Source organism: Neofelis nebulosa, chromosome 10 (genome assembly GCF_028018385.1).
Source record: "Neofelis nebulosa isolate mNeoNeb1 chromosome 10, mNeoNeb1.pri, whole genome shotgun sequence".
In the NCBI taxonomy this organism is placed as follows: domain Eukaryota; kingdom Metazoa; phylum Chordata; class Mammalia; order Carnivora; family Felidae; genus Neofelis; species Neofelis nebulosa.
The window spans coordinates 111,131,216-111,146,276 of NC_080791.1; the positions used below are offsets into that span (position 1 = coordinate 111,131,216).

The 15,061-nt window shown below is 55.3% G+C and overlaps 1 protein-coding gene across 3 annotated transcripts in view; it reads right to left on the minus strand.

Annotated features, from left to right (window-relative positions):
- The window catches only part of CPT1A (carnitine palmitoyltransferase 1A), a 58,691-nt gene that overhangs the window by 10,699 nt on the left and 32,931 nt on the right, over positions 1-15,061 (minus strand). For all 3 annotated transcript variants that reach the window (XR_009250145.1, XM_058689937.1, XM_058689938.1), the window contains exons 9-14: positions 13,926-14,013; positions 11,460-11,655; positions 9,225-9,413; positions 8,210-8,315; positions 4,676-4,792; positions 3,046-3,210 (exon numbers count right to left, since the gene is read on the minus strand). Coding sequence is in view for 2 of the 3 variants with exons in the window: in XM_058689937.1 (XP_058545920.1) it covers positions 3,046-3,210; positions 4,676-4,792; positions 8,210-8,315; positions 9,225-9,413; positions 11,460-11,655; positions 13,926-14,013 (861 nt within the window). In the remaining variant the exon portion in view is untranslated. The remainder of the gene's footprint in view (positions 1-3,045; positions 3,211-4,675; positions 4,793-8,209; positions 8,316-9,224; positions 9,414-11,459; positions 11,656-13,925; positions 14,014-15,061) is intronic.

Below are 15,061 nucleotides of genomic sequence, written 5' to 3' on the forward strand. Positions count from 1 at the left end.
AAGGATACAATTCGCAAGGCACAATTTGCCAGGGAAATGGTTACACGTTCACGACACGTGTTTCCAGCTTTATGAGCCCAACTGCTGTGCACGAACGTCCCTTTCTAAATTGCCCTGCACAAACACGGAACTCAAGGAAGACCTTGGCAAATGGCACAAAGATTCAGTCTCCCTTACACTGCACTTTCTGGATTCCCGGCAAGATTAGACTGCCCACGTACATGCACTGACCGTTTGTAGCTTTCTGTTCTCGTGAACCACCCACTTCTGCTCTGACTCTGTTTTCCTACCGGGCTCTGTCTTTTCTTCCCAAATGGAACCCTCCAGCCAATTTCCCCAACTCCATTCGCTAATTAATTCATCCCCGCCCACCGATGTTAAATCCCACCTTTGCCATAGAGAACTGCGTGGCACTATCCAGAAGCAGCATGGCACCGCGACGATGACCACGCTCTTCCAACTTCCACATCGCAGACTCCGAAAGAACAAGCGTCCGCCTCACTACGTGTACCCTTTTCGGATCGTCCCTGGGGATTCTCAAACGTCAGCTCTTCTAGACGAACTTGAAGCTTCCCCAGATCATCTTCGGACCCCAGACTGGGTTCACATAGGAGTGTGAACCGGGACCATTTGCCTCTATGAGGTCAAGCTTCTCTATCCCAAACCACAGCCTTGTCTCCCTTCAGGAGACCGTCTCTATCTTCTCTGTGGCTCTGGGCCCTTCCTCCCCTCAAAGTCCCACCTGCTTTATGAACACACGTCCTGATCCCAGACTCTCGTCTCTGCTCCCGTTCTGTCCGCCTGCTCTATTTTCTGCTTGGCCATCACGGCTCGACAAGGAAGATACCGGGCTTTGTAGACTCTGCAGCAGGCTCCGCTCTGAGCGTTCGTCTTAATCATAAAAGCTTTTCTGCTCGCTCTTCCCGAGAGGATGTTGTGACGGTCCCCCTGCCCAAGTATCCCGTCAGCTGCACGGACTGCACTCACGGAAAGGAGTTCGAGGACAGCGAAGCTGCCGGCTGCAGCTCACCCTTATTTATTTATTTTTTTTTTAATTTTTTTTTAACACTTATTTTATTTTTGAGACAGAGAGAGACAGAGCATGAACGGGGGAGGGGCAGAGAGAGAGGGAGACACAGAATCGGAAACAGGCTCCAGGCTCCGAGCCATCAGCCCAGAGCCCGACGCGGGGCTCGAACTCACGGACCGCGAGATCGTGACCTGGCTGAAGTCGGATACTTAACCAACTGAGCCACCCAGGCGCCCCAGCTCACCCTTATTTTAATGGGGTGACTCACTCACCTCTTCACCTTTAAAGCCATATGCTGGCTACTGATACGTGACAGCATTGATCACGTTAAGGAAACAGTCCCCGTCATTTAGAGCTGTCGTCAGGAATGGACACCGAGTGTTTGATGTCTTTTTAGTATCTGTCGAGGGGACTGTCTGGTTCCTCCCCTGATCTAATAATGCGGTTTAATCTATTACCGGATTTGCTAAGCCTGATCCGTCCCCTCGTTGCTGGGACCATAAGCTGCTGCTGGTGACTGTACTTTTCCTATACTGGTAGATTCTATTTGCTACTATTTTATTTAGGGTTTTTTTTTTCTTTGCATTTGTATTCACGAGCAACGTTGGTCTTTTTTGCATCCATCCCGTTCAGGCAATGGGTTTCAGAACCAGCCCGCCTGGGTCCACATTCAGCCACGCCACCGTGAGCCGCGATGTCAGGCAAGCCAGCTCACCTGCTCATGTGTGACGCACTGATGAAAAGGGTCCTGCCCAGGAACCAACCAGGCAGCTCCTCCCTTTCCGAAGCCCCTAGAAATTATGCTTGTCATGGCCCCGCAGCTGCTTCTAAGCACAGTCGCGTTTCAGGCAGCTCTCCAACTTCTGACTTTCTCAGATGTTGGTTTACTTTTGAGAGAGTGAGCGAGCACAGGGGAGGGGCCGAGAGAGGAGGGGGCAGGGGATCCGAAGAGGGCTCTGTGCTGACAGCAGACAGCCGGAGGCAGGGCTCGAACTCACAAGCCGTTGAGATCATGACCTGAGCCAAAGTTGGACACTGAACCGACTGAGCCACCCGGGCATCCCACCCACCTCTGACTTTCCTTGGGTACTGACCTCCTTCCAGCTTCTTGCCTTATCTTGGGTCAGCTTTACTAATTTCTGTTGCTGCCGAAAACATTTCATCCAGTTGTTTTCAAATGGGTTACTGTGGAACCGAGTGTTCCCTTAAGAAAACCTCTGTATTGGAACCGTCAGCAGCTTTTAAAGCCCTGACACTTCATATTTATGGACAATGTGTGTTCATTAATTTAAAAAAAAATCGAGCTTATTAATCTTAAGATCCAGTTATTATATCTTTCAGTCACTTACTCCATCAGACAGAGAGCTCAGGTCCCCTATGACTGTGCTTCTGTCCCACTGCTTTGGGTGAGTACATTATTTGGGAAAAGAAAGCCTCAAGATGGGACCATCTCTGTGAAGGACTACGGTAGAGTCGGGGCGCCTGGGTGGCTCAGTCGGTTAAGCGTCCGACTTCGGTTCGGGTCATGATCTCACGGTTCGTGGGTTCGAGCCCCGCGTCGGGCTCTGGGCTGACGGCTCAGGGCCCGCAGCCTGCTTCGGATTCTGTGCCTCCCTCTCTCTCTGTCCCTGCCCCACTCACACTCTGTCTCTGTCTCTCTCTCAAAAATAAATCAACGTTAAAAGAACTACAGGAAAGTCGATTTTAAGTACAGTTTTGGCCTGTGTGTTCTAGTTTATCCGCGGTCAACATTACCCCTCGCTGTCCCGCATCTGTTTCTTTTCCTGAGTTTACCACCCGAGACGGGGCTCCGCTCACCAGGCGTCCCATCCCGTCGGTGGCAGAGACCCTGGACTAGGACGCGCGGGCAAGACCCAGCAGGCTGTGTTCCGCGCCAGCGGCTGCCCCCCACCCCGGGACAGGTGTCTGGCCTTCCCCACCCACGGGGCAGACGGCCCTGGGCACGTATGCGTCCAGGACCCCCCAGGGCTCGCGACAAAACCCCAGGCTCGTACCTTGTAATGCGCCAGCTGGAGCGCGAGCTGCACAAAGGCGTCCGGGCTCGTCCGGCACTTTTTGATGAGTCCTTTGCCGAAGGGGTGGAACGGGAAAGAATGGAAATCCACGTCGTTGGCCAGAAGGCTCGCGCAGCCCAGGGAAGTCTCGATCACCTCCTGACACTTGAGGGAAAGGAGAGGGAGGTTTTAGTTAATGGGGGAGGGCGGAGGGGTTACCGACGTACCCCGAAGCCACAGGGTTGGTGCCCCAAAACACACCCCGTTTTCCTCTCGGCTCTTTCCAAAGTGTTCCAGCAGCTGTGCTTCGTTAGCAACACGGCACCCCGCTCGCCGACCAGTGGCGGGGTGGCCCCGGCAGGAGGGACGCCGGTAGGAGACGGGGGCTTCCTGGTCTGAGCAGGACCCCAAAGGCCATTTGGAACAGCCCGAGTTTTGTTTTGTGAAGCCCATCGCAGCGACCGAGGAACCAGTTTAAAGCAAGAAATGGACTGTGGTACAACCACACGATACAGACGAGCGACCGGGCCACGGAATCACACGGAAGAACCGTAAATGCGTGTTACCAAGTGAAAGAAGCCAGCCTGAAAAGGCCACGTACGACAGGATTCCACAAACAGGACATCGTGGACAAGGCAAGATGTGGAGACCGGGCCAAGATCAGCGGTCGCCGGGGGCTGGAGGGGGGGGGGCGGGGAGGGATGAACAGGCAGAGCACAGGTTTCTGGGCAGCGACACGACTCTTGGGATGCTGTGCTGGTGGACACAGGTCACCACGCACCCGGCTCATCAATGATGCGTTCACCACGGAGAGTCAACCCCCACGGCGACGCTGGGCTCCGGGTGACGGGGACACGTGGGTGCAGGTTCACGGGCTGTGACGGACGCACAGCCCTGGCAGGGACGTGGGCAATGAGGGAGGCTGCGTGCGTGTGGGGTCGGGGAAGGGTGACAGGAGGGATCTCAACGGACTTTCCGCTCACGTCTGCTGTGAAACTAAAAAGGCTCTAAAAGTGAAATCTACGGACACGTTTGAAATAAATGCCGACCGACTTGGTCAGCTGACACGTTTCAGCAAAGGCTACCTTTCTCTGGGGAGCACACCCCAGCCCCGGGGACACAAATGTTTGGGGTACAGCACCACATGTGACGTTTTCTACTTCGACAGTTATTTCTTGAGGCCCGGGAACTCCTGCCTGGATTACAGGAACTGGAATGTGCTATTTCCACCCCCAAAATCCCTTCCCCCCAAACGCTTCCTTCCAGCGAGTGGACTGCACCTGAGAATCTTGAAGAGACAAAAATTATAAGGGAGTGATCTGGAGTAGTTCAACCCTGGAGGAAGGGACTCAGTTTCCCACTTTTTCACTGCGACGTCTAGCTGGGTCCGAGCCGGAAACGTCGCCGACCATCTCCGCCGAAACCTCAAGCGGAGAACTACCTAGCGGGGCCCCTGAGACAGCAGGAGCTGGGGCAGCCCCACGGCCCCCCGGAGACGCCCGCACGGACAAGGTTCAGTGTCCGTGGTCTCCAGCTGGGCTGGCGCACACCCACCAAGTGCGCGTGGACAGTGCGGCTGTGAGAGCTGAAGCTCGTCCCCCACCCCGGGCGACGGATCGTTCGGACTCACTTCCTCCGGGATGTCCCACTGCAGCCGGGTGGGGTACGGAATGTTCGGGTTGGGGTCGCCCTTGCAGTGCCCGTCCTCGGCATAACCCAGCTGAAAGGAGTCAGTGGCCAGGACGTACTGTCGCAAACGAAAAGATACACATGTCAAGTGAGAGAAGATTATCGTGGCCGACGGTGTTACGTAAGACGTATTTGAAATGACATCCGACGGAGACAGATCCTTGTTGTCTACAGAGATACGACTGACACGTTAACAAGAGCCACTCCTGGGGTGTGCGGACTTCACACCCTCGGCACAGCCACCTAACGTGACCGTTCCTATCTCCACTCCAGGACCGCGGAGAAAAACGGACCCTGTGGGCTGCTCAGGAACACAGTCAGGAGTTCAAGCCCCAGGTTGGGTGTAGAGATTACCTAAAAATAAAATCTTTATGGGGCACCGGGGCGGCTCAGCTGGGTGAGCGTCCGACTCTCGATCTCAGCTCAGGTCTCGATCTCAGGGTCATGAGTTCAAGCCCTACATTGGAGCCTACTTAAAAAAATAATAATCATAAGCCACTCTGGAAAACAGGATGGAGGTTCCTCAAAAAACTAAAAACAGAACTACCCTACGACCCAGCAATTGCACTACTAGGCATTTATCCACGGGATACAGGTGGGCTGTTTCGAAGGGACACACGCACCCCCACGTTTATAGCAGCACTATCGACAACGGCCAAAGTATGGAAAGAGCCCGAACGTCCATCGATGGATGAACGGGTAAAGAAGATGTGGGATACACACACACACACACACACACACACAAAATGGAATATTACTCAGCAATCAAACAGAATGAAATCCTGCCATTTGCAACTACATGGATGGAACTGGAGGGTATTATGCTAAGTGAAATTAGTCAGTCAAAGACAAATATCATATGACTTCGCTCATATGAGGACTTTAAGAGACAAAACAGATGAACATCAGGGAAGGGAAACAAAATAATATAAAAACAGGGAGGGGCACAAAACATCAGAGACTCTTAAACACAGAGAACAAACGGAGGGTTGCTCGAGGGATGTTGGGTGGGGGATGGGCTAAATGGGGAAGGGTCGGTAAGGAGGACACCTGTTGGGATGAGCACTGGGTGTCACACGTAGGGGATGAATCACTGGGCTCTACTCCTGAAATCATTATTGCAGTAGATGCTAACTAACTTGGTTGTAAATGTAAAAAAAAAAAAAAAAAAAAAAAAAAAAAAAAAATTAAAAAAAATAAAACCTTAACAACAACAAAAAAGACCACATGTTGTAGGAGTCCGTTTCTATGAAATGCCCAGAACAGGCAAAGTGACAGAGACAGAAAGTAGATTTGTGGTTGCCAGGGATGGGGCCGGGGGGGGGGGGGGGGGGGGGGGATGAAAATATGCTAAAATTAGGTAATGGTGATGGCCGGACAACTACTTTGTAAAACACAAAACCCAGGGAGTTGTGTACCTTAAGGAGGTAAATTTTATAGGACGCGAACTATATCTCCATCAACAATAACAAAAACATTTCTTTAAAGAGGAATCCCAGGGGCGCCTGGGTGGCGCAGTCGGTTAAGCGTCCGACTTCAGCCAGGTCACGATCTCGCGGTCCGTGAGTTCGAGCCCCGCGTCGGGCTCCGGGCTGATGGCTCGGAGCCTGGAGCCTGTTTCCGATTCTGTGTCTCCCTCTCTCTCTGCCCCTCCCCCGTTCATGCTCTGTCTCTCTCTGTCCCAAAAATAAATAAAAAACATTGAAAAAAAAAAATTTTTAAAAATAAAGAGGAATCCCAGCACTCAGTGAGCTCCCCAGCGGGGGAGGCAAAACACAAAGAAACAGACAAAAAACACCCCCCGAGTGTCTGAGCCGCTCTGCATCGGAGCCCCCAGAGTGTCCAACACGCTGAAATTTCAGAAATACAACGGACAGCAAAATGGATTCAACTCTGACCTGATTTTTTCTTAACTGGCTTGACACAGTTAGGCTAGCTCTTGTTCTAACATGGCCTGGGCCTCCGAGACAAGAGAGTAGGTCAGATCCCGTCCATGCGGGGAGCATGGACCATCCAGTCCCTGGACCCAGAGGCCATTCTGTCAGCTGACAGTAACAGTTAAACGCCAGCACTTCCATCGGGGCGCCTGGGAGGCTCAGTCGGTGAAGCGTCCGACTTTGGCTCAGGTTGCGATCTCACAGTTTGTGAGTTCGAGCCCCGCGTCGGGCTCTGTGCTGACAGCTCAGTGCCTGGAGGCTGCTCCGGATTCTGTCTCCCTTTCTCTCTGCCCCTCCCCTGCTCACGCGGTCTCTGTCTCTCTCAAAAATAGATAAACATTAAAAAAAAGAAAATCAAAAAAAAAAAGTTATCTTGAGCGTCATGAGACCAAAGTAATACAGAATTTCTGAATCAAGGCCACTGTTGACAACCCTGGAATTTAGCAATTTCTTTAAACAAGAACTGTGACGGGGGCGCCTGGGTGGCGCAGTCGGTTAAGCATCCGACTTCAGCCAGGTCACGATCTCGCGGTCTGTGAGTTCGAGCCCCGCGTCAGGCTCTGGGCTGATGGCTCGGAGCCTGGAGCCTGTTTCTGATTCTGTGTCTCCCTCTCTCTCTGCCCCTCCCCCGTTCATGCTCTGTCTCTCTCTGTCCCAAAAATAAATAAAAAATGTTGGGAAAAAAAAAAAAATTAAATTAAAAAAAACAAAAAAAAACCAAAAAAATCAAGAACTGTGACAGATGAGTTAAGTAAGCAAAACCTTCCTTGGGGGCACCGGGAGGCGCTCAGGCGGCTAAGCGACGGACTCTTGATCTCAGCTCAGGTCACGATCTCACGGTTCATGGGTTCGAGCCCCGCATTGGGCTCTGTGCTAATGGCACAGAGCTTGGTTGGCATTCTGTCTCTCCTTCTCTCTCTCTCTCTCTCTCTCTCTGTGCCCCTCCCCTGCTTATGCTCTGTCTCTCTCAAAATAAATAAATAAACTTAAAAAAAAAAAAGTCATTAAAAAAAAAAAAAAGAAAGCAAAACCTCCCTTCGGTGATTCACACCAACAGTGAAAACAGTTCAAACGGTTCAGGGAGAAATGACTTTTTAAAAATTAAAAAAACTGGCAGGGCCAACCCAACCCCACATTTATTATTTTTTTTCTAATGTTTTATTTTTGAGACAGAGAGAGTGTGAGCAGGGGAGGGGCAGAGAGAGAGAGGGAGACACAGAGTCGGAAGGAGGCTCCAGGCTCTGAGCTGTCAGTGCAGAGCCCGACACGGGGCTCGAACCCACGAACCGCGAGATCGTGGCCTGAGCCAAAACCAAGGCTGAGCCACCCAGGTGCCCCATTAAATGTGTTTCTACCTAAGGAACGTGAGTTGTAGGAGGCGAAGACACAAAGGGCTTTTGCTGGGCTACTGGTGACTTCCAGTGCCCACACGTGTTACGAAGCATCGTATCATCAGACGAAAACCACACGATAGAACGCAGTCTGGGGTCTGGATCTGCAACAACTCCCACATCCCAGCCGGAGCTGCAAAGGCTCACCTCCCACAGGTGCCCGATGATGGGCGCGTCGGCCCAGGAATGTTCCGCGTTCATGCCCACCTTCCCGTTTTTGAAGACGATGAACGTGAAAGACTTATCGAACCACCTGCGGGAAACAAAAATTACATGTTTTATTCTGGGTGGGCTCCTGGGCCCCCGCCCCTCGACAAGCTGGTCCTGAACCTCTGTGGACTGACGATCAGAGCGCACGTTGGACTCTGAGGCCAGTCGCTTCTCTGTATCAGACACAGACGTAACCATTTGCGCGCTGGAGACCGGCAGAATAGAACGTGTTATTCTAACGTGAACCAGCCCACAAGGCAATTGCCAAAGAGACAGGAGGCCACGTGCCCACACACCCCCGCCCTGGGCCAAACCTCGTCCCCGGGGGCAGGGCAGGCAGGACCTTGCTTCACAGACAAGGGACAGGAGGCTCCGGGACGGTCACGATCAGTGAGCAACAGGTCAGCCCCGTCCACCTCCTTCCCCTGCCTGGTCCCAGACACCAGGAGCCACGCCTGTCACCACTACCATGACAGGTGGTCATGCACAGAAGGGGTTAGGATCTCAAGTCTGCCGCTTAAGCTGTGTGTGTGTGTGTGTGTGTGTGTGTGTGTGTGCGCGCGCGCGCCTGTATGTGTGTGTATGGAAAGAAGAAAGTCAAGAGTTGTGCTTTATTTCTTTATTTTTGGGGGGTGGGGGGAGAGAATGAGAGGGGGAGGGGCAGAGAGAGAGGGAGAGACAGAATCCCAAGCAGGCTCCGCGCCATCAGTGAAGAGCCTGACATGGGGCTCGAACTCACCAACCGCGAGATCCTGACCTGAGCTGAAACCAAATGTCGGATGCTTAACGACTGAGCCCCCCCCCCCCCCGGGCGCCCCTTAAGAGTTGTGTTTTACGTGAGCTCTTATTCCTCAAGAGCGGAGATACCGGAGGCAGGTGCAGTGACATGTGACGTCCCTTCCACGCTCGCAGGCGAGCTACGGTCCCTCAGGAGGGAGGGGAGGTGCAGTACCTGTCATAACACCTGCCGTGGAGGAGGGACTTGGCATAGGAGTCCATCGACGCATCCGGGTCTTGCTGCCTGTACCCCTGCTCGGTTTCATCCAGCGTCACGAAGAACGCGGCCTTTTCCACGGCGTCGAGGGACTGCTTATTTTTCCCGCGGCCAAAATAGGCCTGGCGACACTTGGCCCAGGGGACTCTGAAATCAGAGTTCAACGGAGGTAAGCCCGCGGCGATGCAGGGACCTCTCCTTACCCGTGACGTTCAAAATGACAGCGTTTTTCCCAGTTTGCTAGGAATCGAAGGGGACTCGCACACTTAGGATTTTGCGGGTACGACTGCCCGCGGGTGGCCGTGCCGTTTGCGGGCAGGAGTTCGACGCGCACCTCCGTTCGCAAACTGCCGCACGCGCGACAAGAACACAGGCTGGCCCGTGAGCTCAGCCACCACGGGGCAGTGACCCCCGAGAAAGCGCCCCTCACGCCCGCACCAGGGTCCCCATCCTGGAGCAGTTCTGGCAAGGAAGTCACCGCAAGTGTGTGGCCGCCACCTCGTCCCTGTCCTAGCTCCCTGGTCAACGCGACCGTCCCCATTTTTTCAGAGGGGGAAACTGAGGCACAGAGACGTGGTCACAGCTACTTTGTGGCGAGGAGAGCTTCAAACCCAAGTCCCGCCCAAGTCCGTGCTGCGAACGACCCCGGGACACCCCCGGGACAAGAGGCGCCCCCGGGAGTGCAAGTGAAGGGACTCTTCTTCTCCACCCGCCTCACAGGAGCTACAAGCAGCCGATGTGACACCCACCTCCTGAGAGGCGCCCCAGCCGTGGCTGCTTGGACTGCTCCTGGCCCCCTCACTCAGTGCCCCCTCAGGTCTGCCGCCCCACCCACCCTTCCAGGTCAGGGTCACCTGGTCTGTCTCCCGCCCTCTTCTCTCCCCGGCCCGGACGGCTCTCGTCAGTGTCTGCCAGGGGACAACGGTCACAAGGGCATCTACTCCGCACCTGGTGCGGTGCGAGGGGGCAGGAAGGTGACAGGCCGGCAGACACGCTCGGCGTCTACACCGAGGGCTCCGGGAGGTGAGATGGGGGAGCTCGGGGCCGGGTGCCCGCTGAGCCCCGCAGGGGGTGGGGGACCCCAGGAAGGCCCGCTCTGTGGCTGCACCGCGCCCGCCCGCCATCCCGCGCACTGACGCTCACGGGCACGTGGGACGGGAGCTCGTTCCCCAGGACGGACCGTCCACCGCCGTTCCTCGCAGCCCCATCGAAGCCCAGCAATGACCCAACACTCCCGGGGCTTCTGGGACCGAGCCTCCCCTGCTGCTCAGGCTGCCGTTCCGGCCCTCCCTGCCGGAGGGACCCCCTTGCCTGCAGGAGCCCCCGGGCCAGAAGAATCTCGCAAACGTGCTCGGGGTGCCTGGTGGCCCCTTCAACAGCAGAATCAAGCCCAAACGTAGTCGGGCACACAGAACCCTCTCTGCCTTGTGTTCCGGCGTCCCCAACCCCCTCTGCAGCTCCCTGCACGGATTGTGCAGTGCGCTCCCTGGACGCCCCTGCCACTTGTCGGGCCCGCTGCCACCCTCCGCATGCTCGTGCCCGGGCATCTTCCTCTTCTCTGAGAAGGGTCACTCACCACCTTGCTGCCCCATCGCTGGAAGCCGGTGCTGGCTAACCGGGGACAATACTGCCCCCTGGTGACAGCGAGCAAAGTCTGGGCAGTTGTCACTAAGTGGTGGCTGCTGGTGTCGGGGGAGGGGGGGTAGCGGGCAGGATGCTGTTTAACAACCCCACGCACGGGCCAACATCCCCACCAGGACACAGATTTCTCCAGCCCAATGTGCACACAGCCGAGGCTGAGAGACACTCAGCTGTTTCCGAGCTAATTCCTTAAGTAAACAGAAGCCTCTGAACGATCTTTAGACGTGGCAGGAAATCTATCCCTGACGCGGAGGCCTTGGTTTAAACTTGTTCCGTGTCCTAAATTAAATACGCCCGCGGCCGCACAAAACAGGCTGACTCCTCTCCGTCGGGGGCCCCGGTCCCCGTGCGGACGCAGGCCCACCCGCGCGCACACGCGGCCTCGGTGACCCACCAGCGGGGACGGGGACGCCAGGCTCTGGCCCCGCCCCCACCGCCAGCCGCTGGTCGCCCACAGGCACCTGTCCTCCGGCTGAGCCCCCGGGGAAGGGCGAGAACCACGAGGAGTCCCCGCAGCCCCCAGGCACCACCGGGGTCACAGACACCGCGCACCTTTCTCCCGCGGTGAGGGCCGCCAGCTTGGCCTCCCCGGGCTGGGGCTCCGAGGGGTCGTCCAAAATCCTCTGCATCTGCTGCTCGATTTCCCGGGGCTTCAGCAGCCGGCCGTCGTGATAGAGCCAGACCTTGAAGTAACGGCCTTTGTGGAACACGACGATGTGCTTGCTGTCCCTTATGTGCTGGATGGTGTCTGCGGCGGGACGCGGGGCGAGACACAAGATCCAGAGGCGTGAGGTTACGGGAGAGGAGAGAGGCACCCCCCGCTTTCCCGCGGCACCGACCCCTCGTCCCGCGTCCCCCCAGCTCGGCCCGTCCGTCCAGTTCTCAGGAGTCTCGAGAGTCCGTGTGGCATCAGACTGGAGAGCTCTGGGATCACACGGGTTTCGCTCTGGCTCAGCAGCCCTGCTCAGTCACTCGAGGGACGTACCATCCTGGGCCAATGACTTAAGACTGCTGAAGGGTTTCTACCAGAAAACTCCAGCAAACGTGCAGCCTTTACTTCAAAGTCAGAAATAAGAAGGGGCGGCCGGGTGGCTCAGTCGGTTGAGCATCCGACTTCGGCTCAGGTCATGATCTCACGGTTCGTGGGTTCGAGCCCCGTGTCGGGCTCTGGGCTGACAGCTCGGAGCCCGGAGTCTGCTTCGGATTCTGCGTCTCCCTCTCTCTCTGCCTTTCCCCCACTTGTGCGCTCGCTCTCTCTCTCTCTCTCTCTCTCTCTCTCAAAACTAGACAGACATTAAAGAGGTAATTATGTTAAAACATGGTGAGTAAGATGAACCTTAACCCCGTATGACTAGGATACTTATAGGAAAAGATCAGGACACAGACACGCACAGAGGGACCACACACAAGGAGAGAGGACTCGGGAGGACCGGGCCCTGCCCGTGCCTGCACCTCCAGCTTCCGGCCTCCCGGACCAGGAGGCAGTGAATGTGTCTTTAAGCCACGCTGTCTGGGGTGTTTTGTGACCACGGCTCTAGAAACTAATACACTCCGTAACCAAGAGCCCAAAATATACACTTAAAACAACAAAAACAATAAAAGACTTAGGAATAACTCTGTCAGATGAGGCCCCAAAACCCTGGCAGAGAAAAGTACAGCAGCCCCCACCCCTGACCCAAGAGGGGTATGTTCCAAGACCACCCCCCCTGCCGAGTGGGTGCCCGAAGCCAGAGTGCACGGAATTCTAAACACATTACTGGCTTTTCTGTTTTACATACCTACGATCCTACGATAAAGTCTGATTTATCAACTAGACGCAGGAGGTTAACAATAATTAATAATAAAACGGGACAAATGTAGCACATGCCATGTGAGCGTCGTTTCTCTCTCTCAAAATACCCTGTCCTCACCCTTCTTCGTGTGATATGGTAAAACGCCCACGTGGTAAAAGGACGTGAGGCAAGGGACAAAGGTGTGACACAGGGCGAGGCTGATGTTCTAGAGGACCATGTGCTTCCCGCACGGCGGCTGGCCGCGGATAGCCGAGACCGCGGAACGCGAAACCGCGGACAGGAGGGGGCAAAACCGTAGGACGCTTCATTAAAATCACTTTTACAAACACTATTAGGGGCAACTGCTTTTTGCTGGCCCGGCCGCTTTTCGCAGCAGTCTGGCCACGGGCCACCCGAGTCCAGAGCGTGAGAGAGACAGGGGCTGACTTTTTAGCCAGGACGCCCCACGCCGGGGGAACAGCAGGTACACTGCTCGACTGACTTTTCAGAAAGCTTCTGAATCCCGGGTCCCAGAAAGCAGAGTCCAGACGGAAGCCCACCCAGAGGGCAGCTTCTGCGTCCAAGGACCCCCGTGCCCAGCACCAGGGGACAAGTTACCGCCCAGGGCTCACAGTCTGGAAGCACCCGGCTGCCTCAACACCCCCGCTCCCCCCATGCCAAAGCCGATCAGCTTGGGACTCTATATACGACCAGACCAGCTTGAAAGGCAGCAATGGGTTCGTTAGGGTGGCCGCCATGAGGTCTAGACAGGTTCGTCAGGTGAGAGTGGCAGGTATCTCCTCCCGGCACGGCCACCCGGAGGCTCAGTGGCAGCACAGCCTGAGCTGTGGCCTGGCAGGCCTGGGACAGTCCCCGGTGATGCCACGTGTCCCTTTCACTCTCAAGGGTGCCCCGGCTTGGGCGGGTGACGTGGCCGCCCTACGCTCTGGGAGGGTGGGTGGGGGTCAGCCGTCCCGGCTCAGGGCCAGAGCAGACCGCCCCTGCGGGAGCCAGAGGAGGAAGAGGACATTCCTGCCTGGATCTGGAGCAGGCTCCCTGTAAGACGGCCTTCAGCCCAAGAGAAACTCAAGTCTGAAGACAAGCCACACGTCCGGTCAACGGAAGGAATGTTCCCGAGCCCGCATTCTCACAACCTCAGGAGGGGTGGGCACGAATCACTGCCCACTGTCATTCCGCCGCCTCCGTGTGGAGCGAAAGTGCTGCCTCCGGAAGGAGCCCCACTCACCCGTCTCCTCTCCCGGGATCCGCGAAGTATTAAACATCCGCTCCCACTGAGCGGAACAGAGTGGGACTGTGGATCCCAACAGCAGAATCTGCAACAAAAGTATGTTTCAACCAAATAAGAATTCCATGGCGGGGGGCGGGGGAGGATGCTGAATTTGTGGGGCACCGGGCAGGCTCAGTGGGAAGGCCGTGCAACTCTTGATCTCAGGGTTGTAAGTTCGAGTCCCATGCTGGGGGTAGAGATTACACAAAAGAATAAAAAAAGAAAATCTTTAGGGGCGCCTGGGTGGCTCAGTCGATTCAGCAGTTAAGCAACTGATTTCGCCTCAGGTCACGATCTCACGGTTCATGGGTTCGAGCCCCGCACCGGGCTCTGTGCTGACAGCTCAGAGCCTGGAGCCTGCTTCTGATTCTGTGTCTCCCTCTCTCTCTGCCCCTCCCCTGCTCACACACACACTCTCTCTCTCCCAAAAATAAATAAACATTAAAAAAAAAAACTGAAAAAAAAATTTTGAAATGCTGAATTTGTTTTCCAAGTGCACAGGGCGTTTGACTTAATCCCTTGCAAACTCTGCAAAGAGCAGCCTTTCTCTGGGATGCCAACCTTCACTGCAAAGCAAAGCTTGAACTGTGCCAGGGCTTCCGGCATCTTGCTTCCCAAGTAACACGTTCTGATCGGTCATTTACAAACTGACACTTTCAACCAAGGGCGTATTTAAGAAAGAAATGCCTGGGTGGCTTGGACAGTCGAGTGTCCTACTTTGACTCAGGTCAGGATTCATGGTTTGTGAGTTCAAGCCCCGCATCGGACTCTATGCTGCTTGGGATTCTCTGTCCTCCTCTCTCTGCCCCTCCCCTACTTGTGCTCTATCTTTGTCTCTCTCAAGGGGAAGGGGAAGGGGAAGGGGAAGGGAAGGGGAAGGGGAAGGGAAGGGGAAGGGGAAGGGAAGGGAAGGGAAGGGAAGGGAAGGGAAGGGAAGGGAAGGGAAGGAAAAGGAAGGGAAGGAAAAGGAAGGGAAGGAAAAGGAAGGGAAGGAAAAGGAAGGGAAGGAAAAGGAAGGGAAAGGAAAGGGGAAGGGAAAGGAAAGGGGAAGGGAGGGGAAGGGAGGGAAAAGGAAGAGGGGAGGGGAGGGAAAG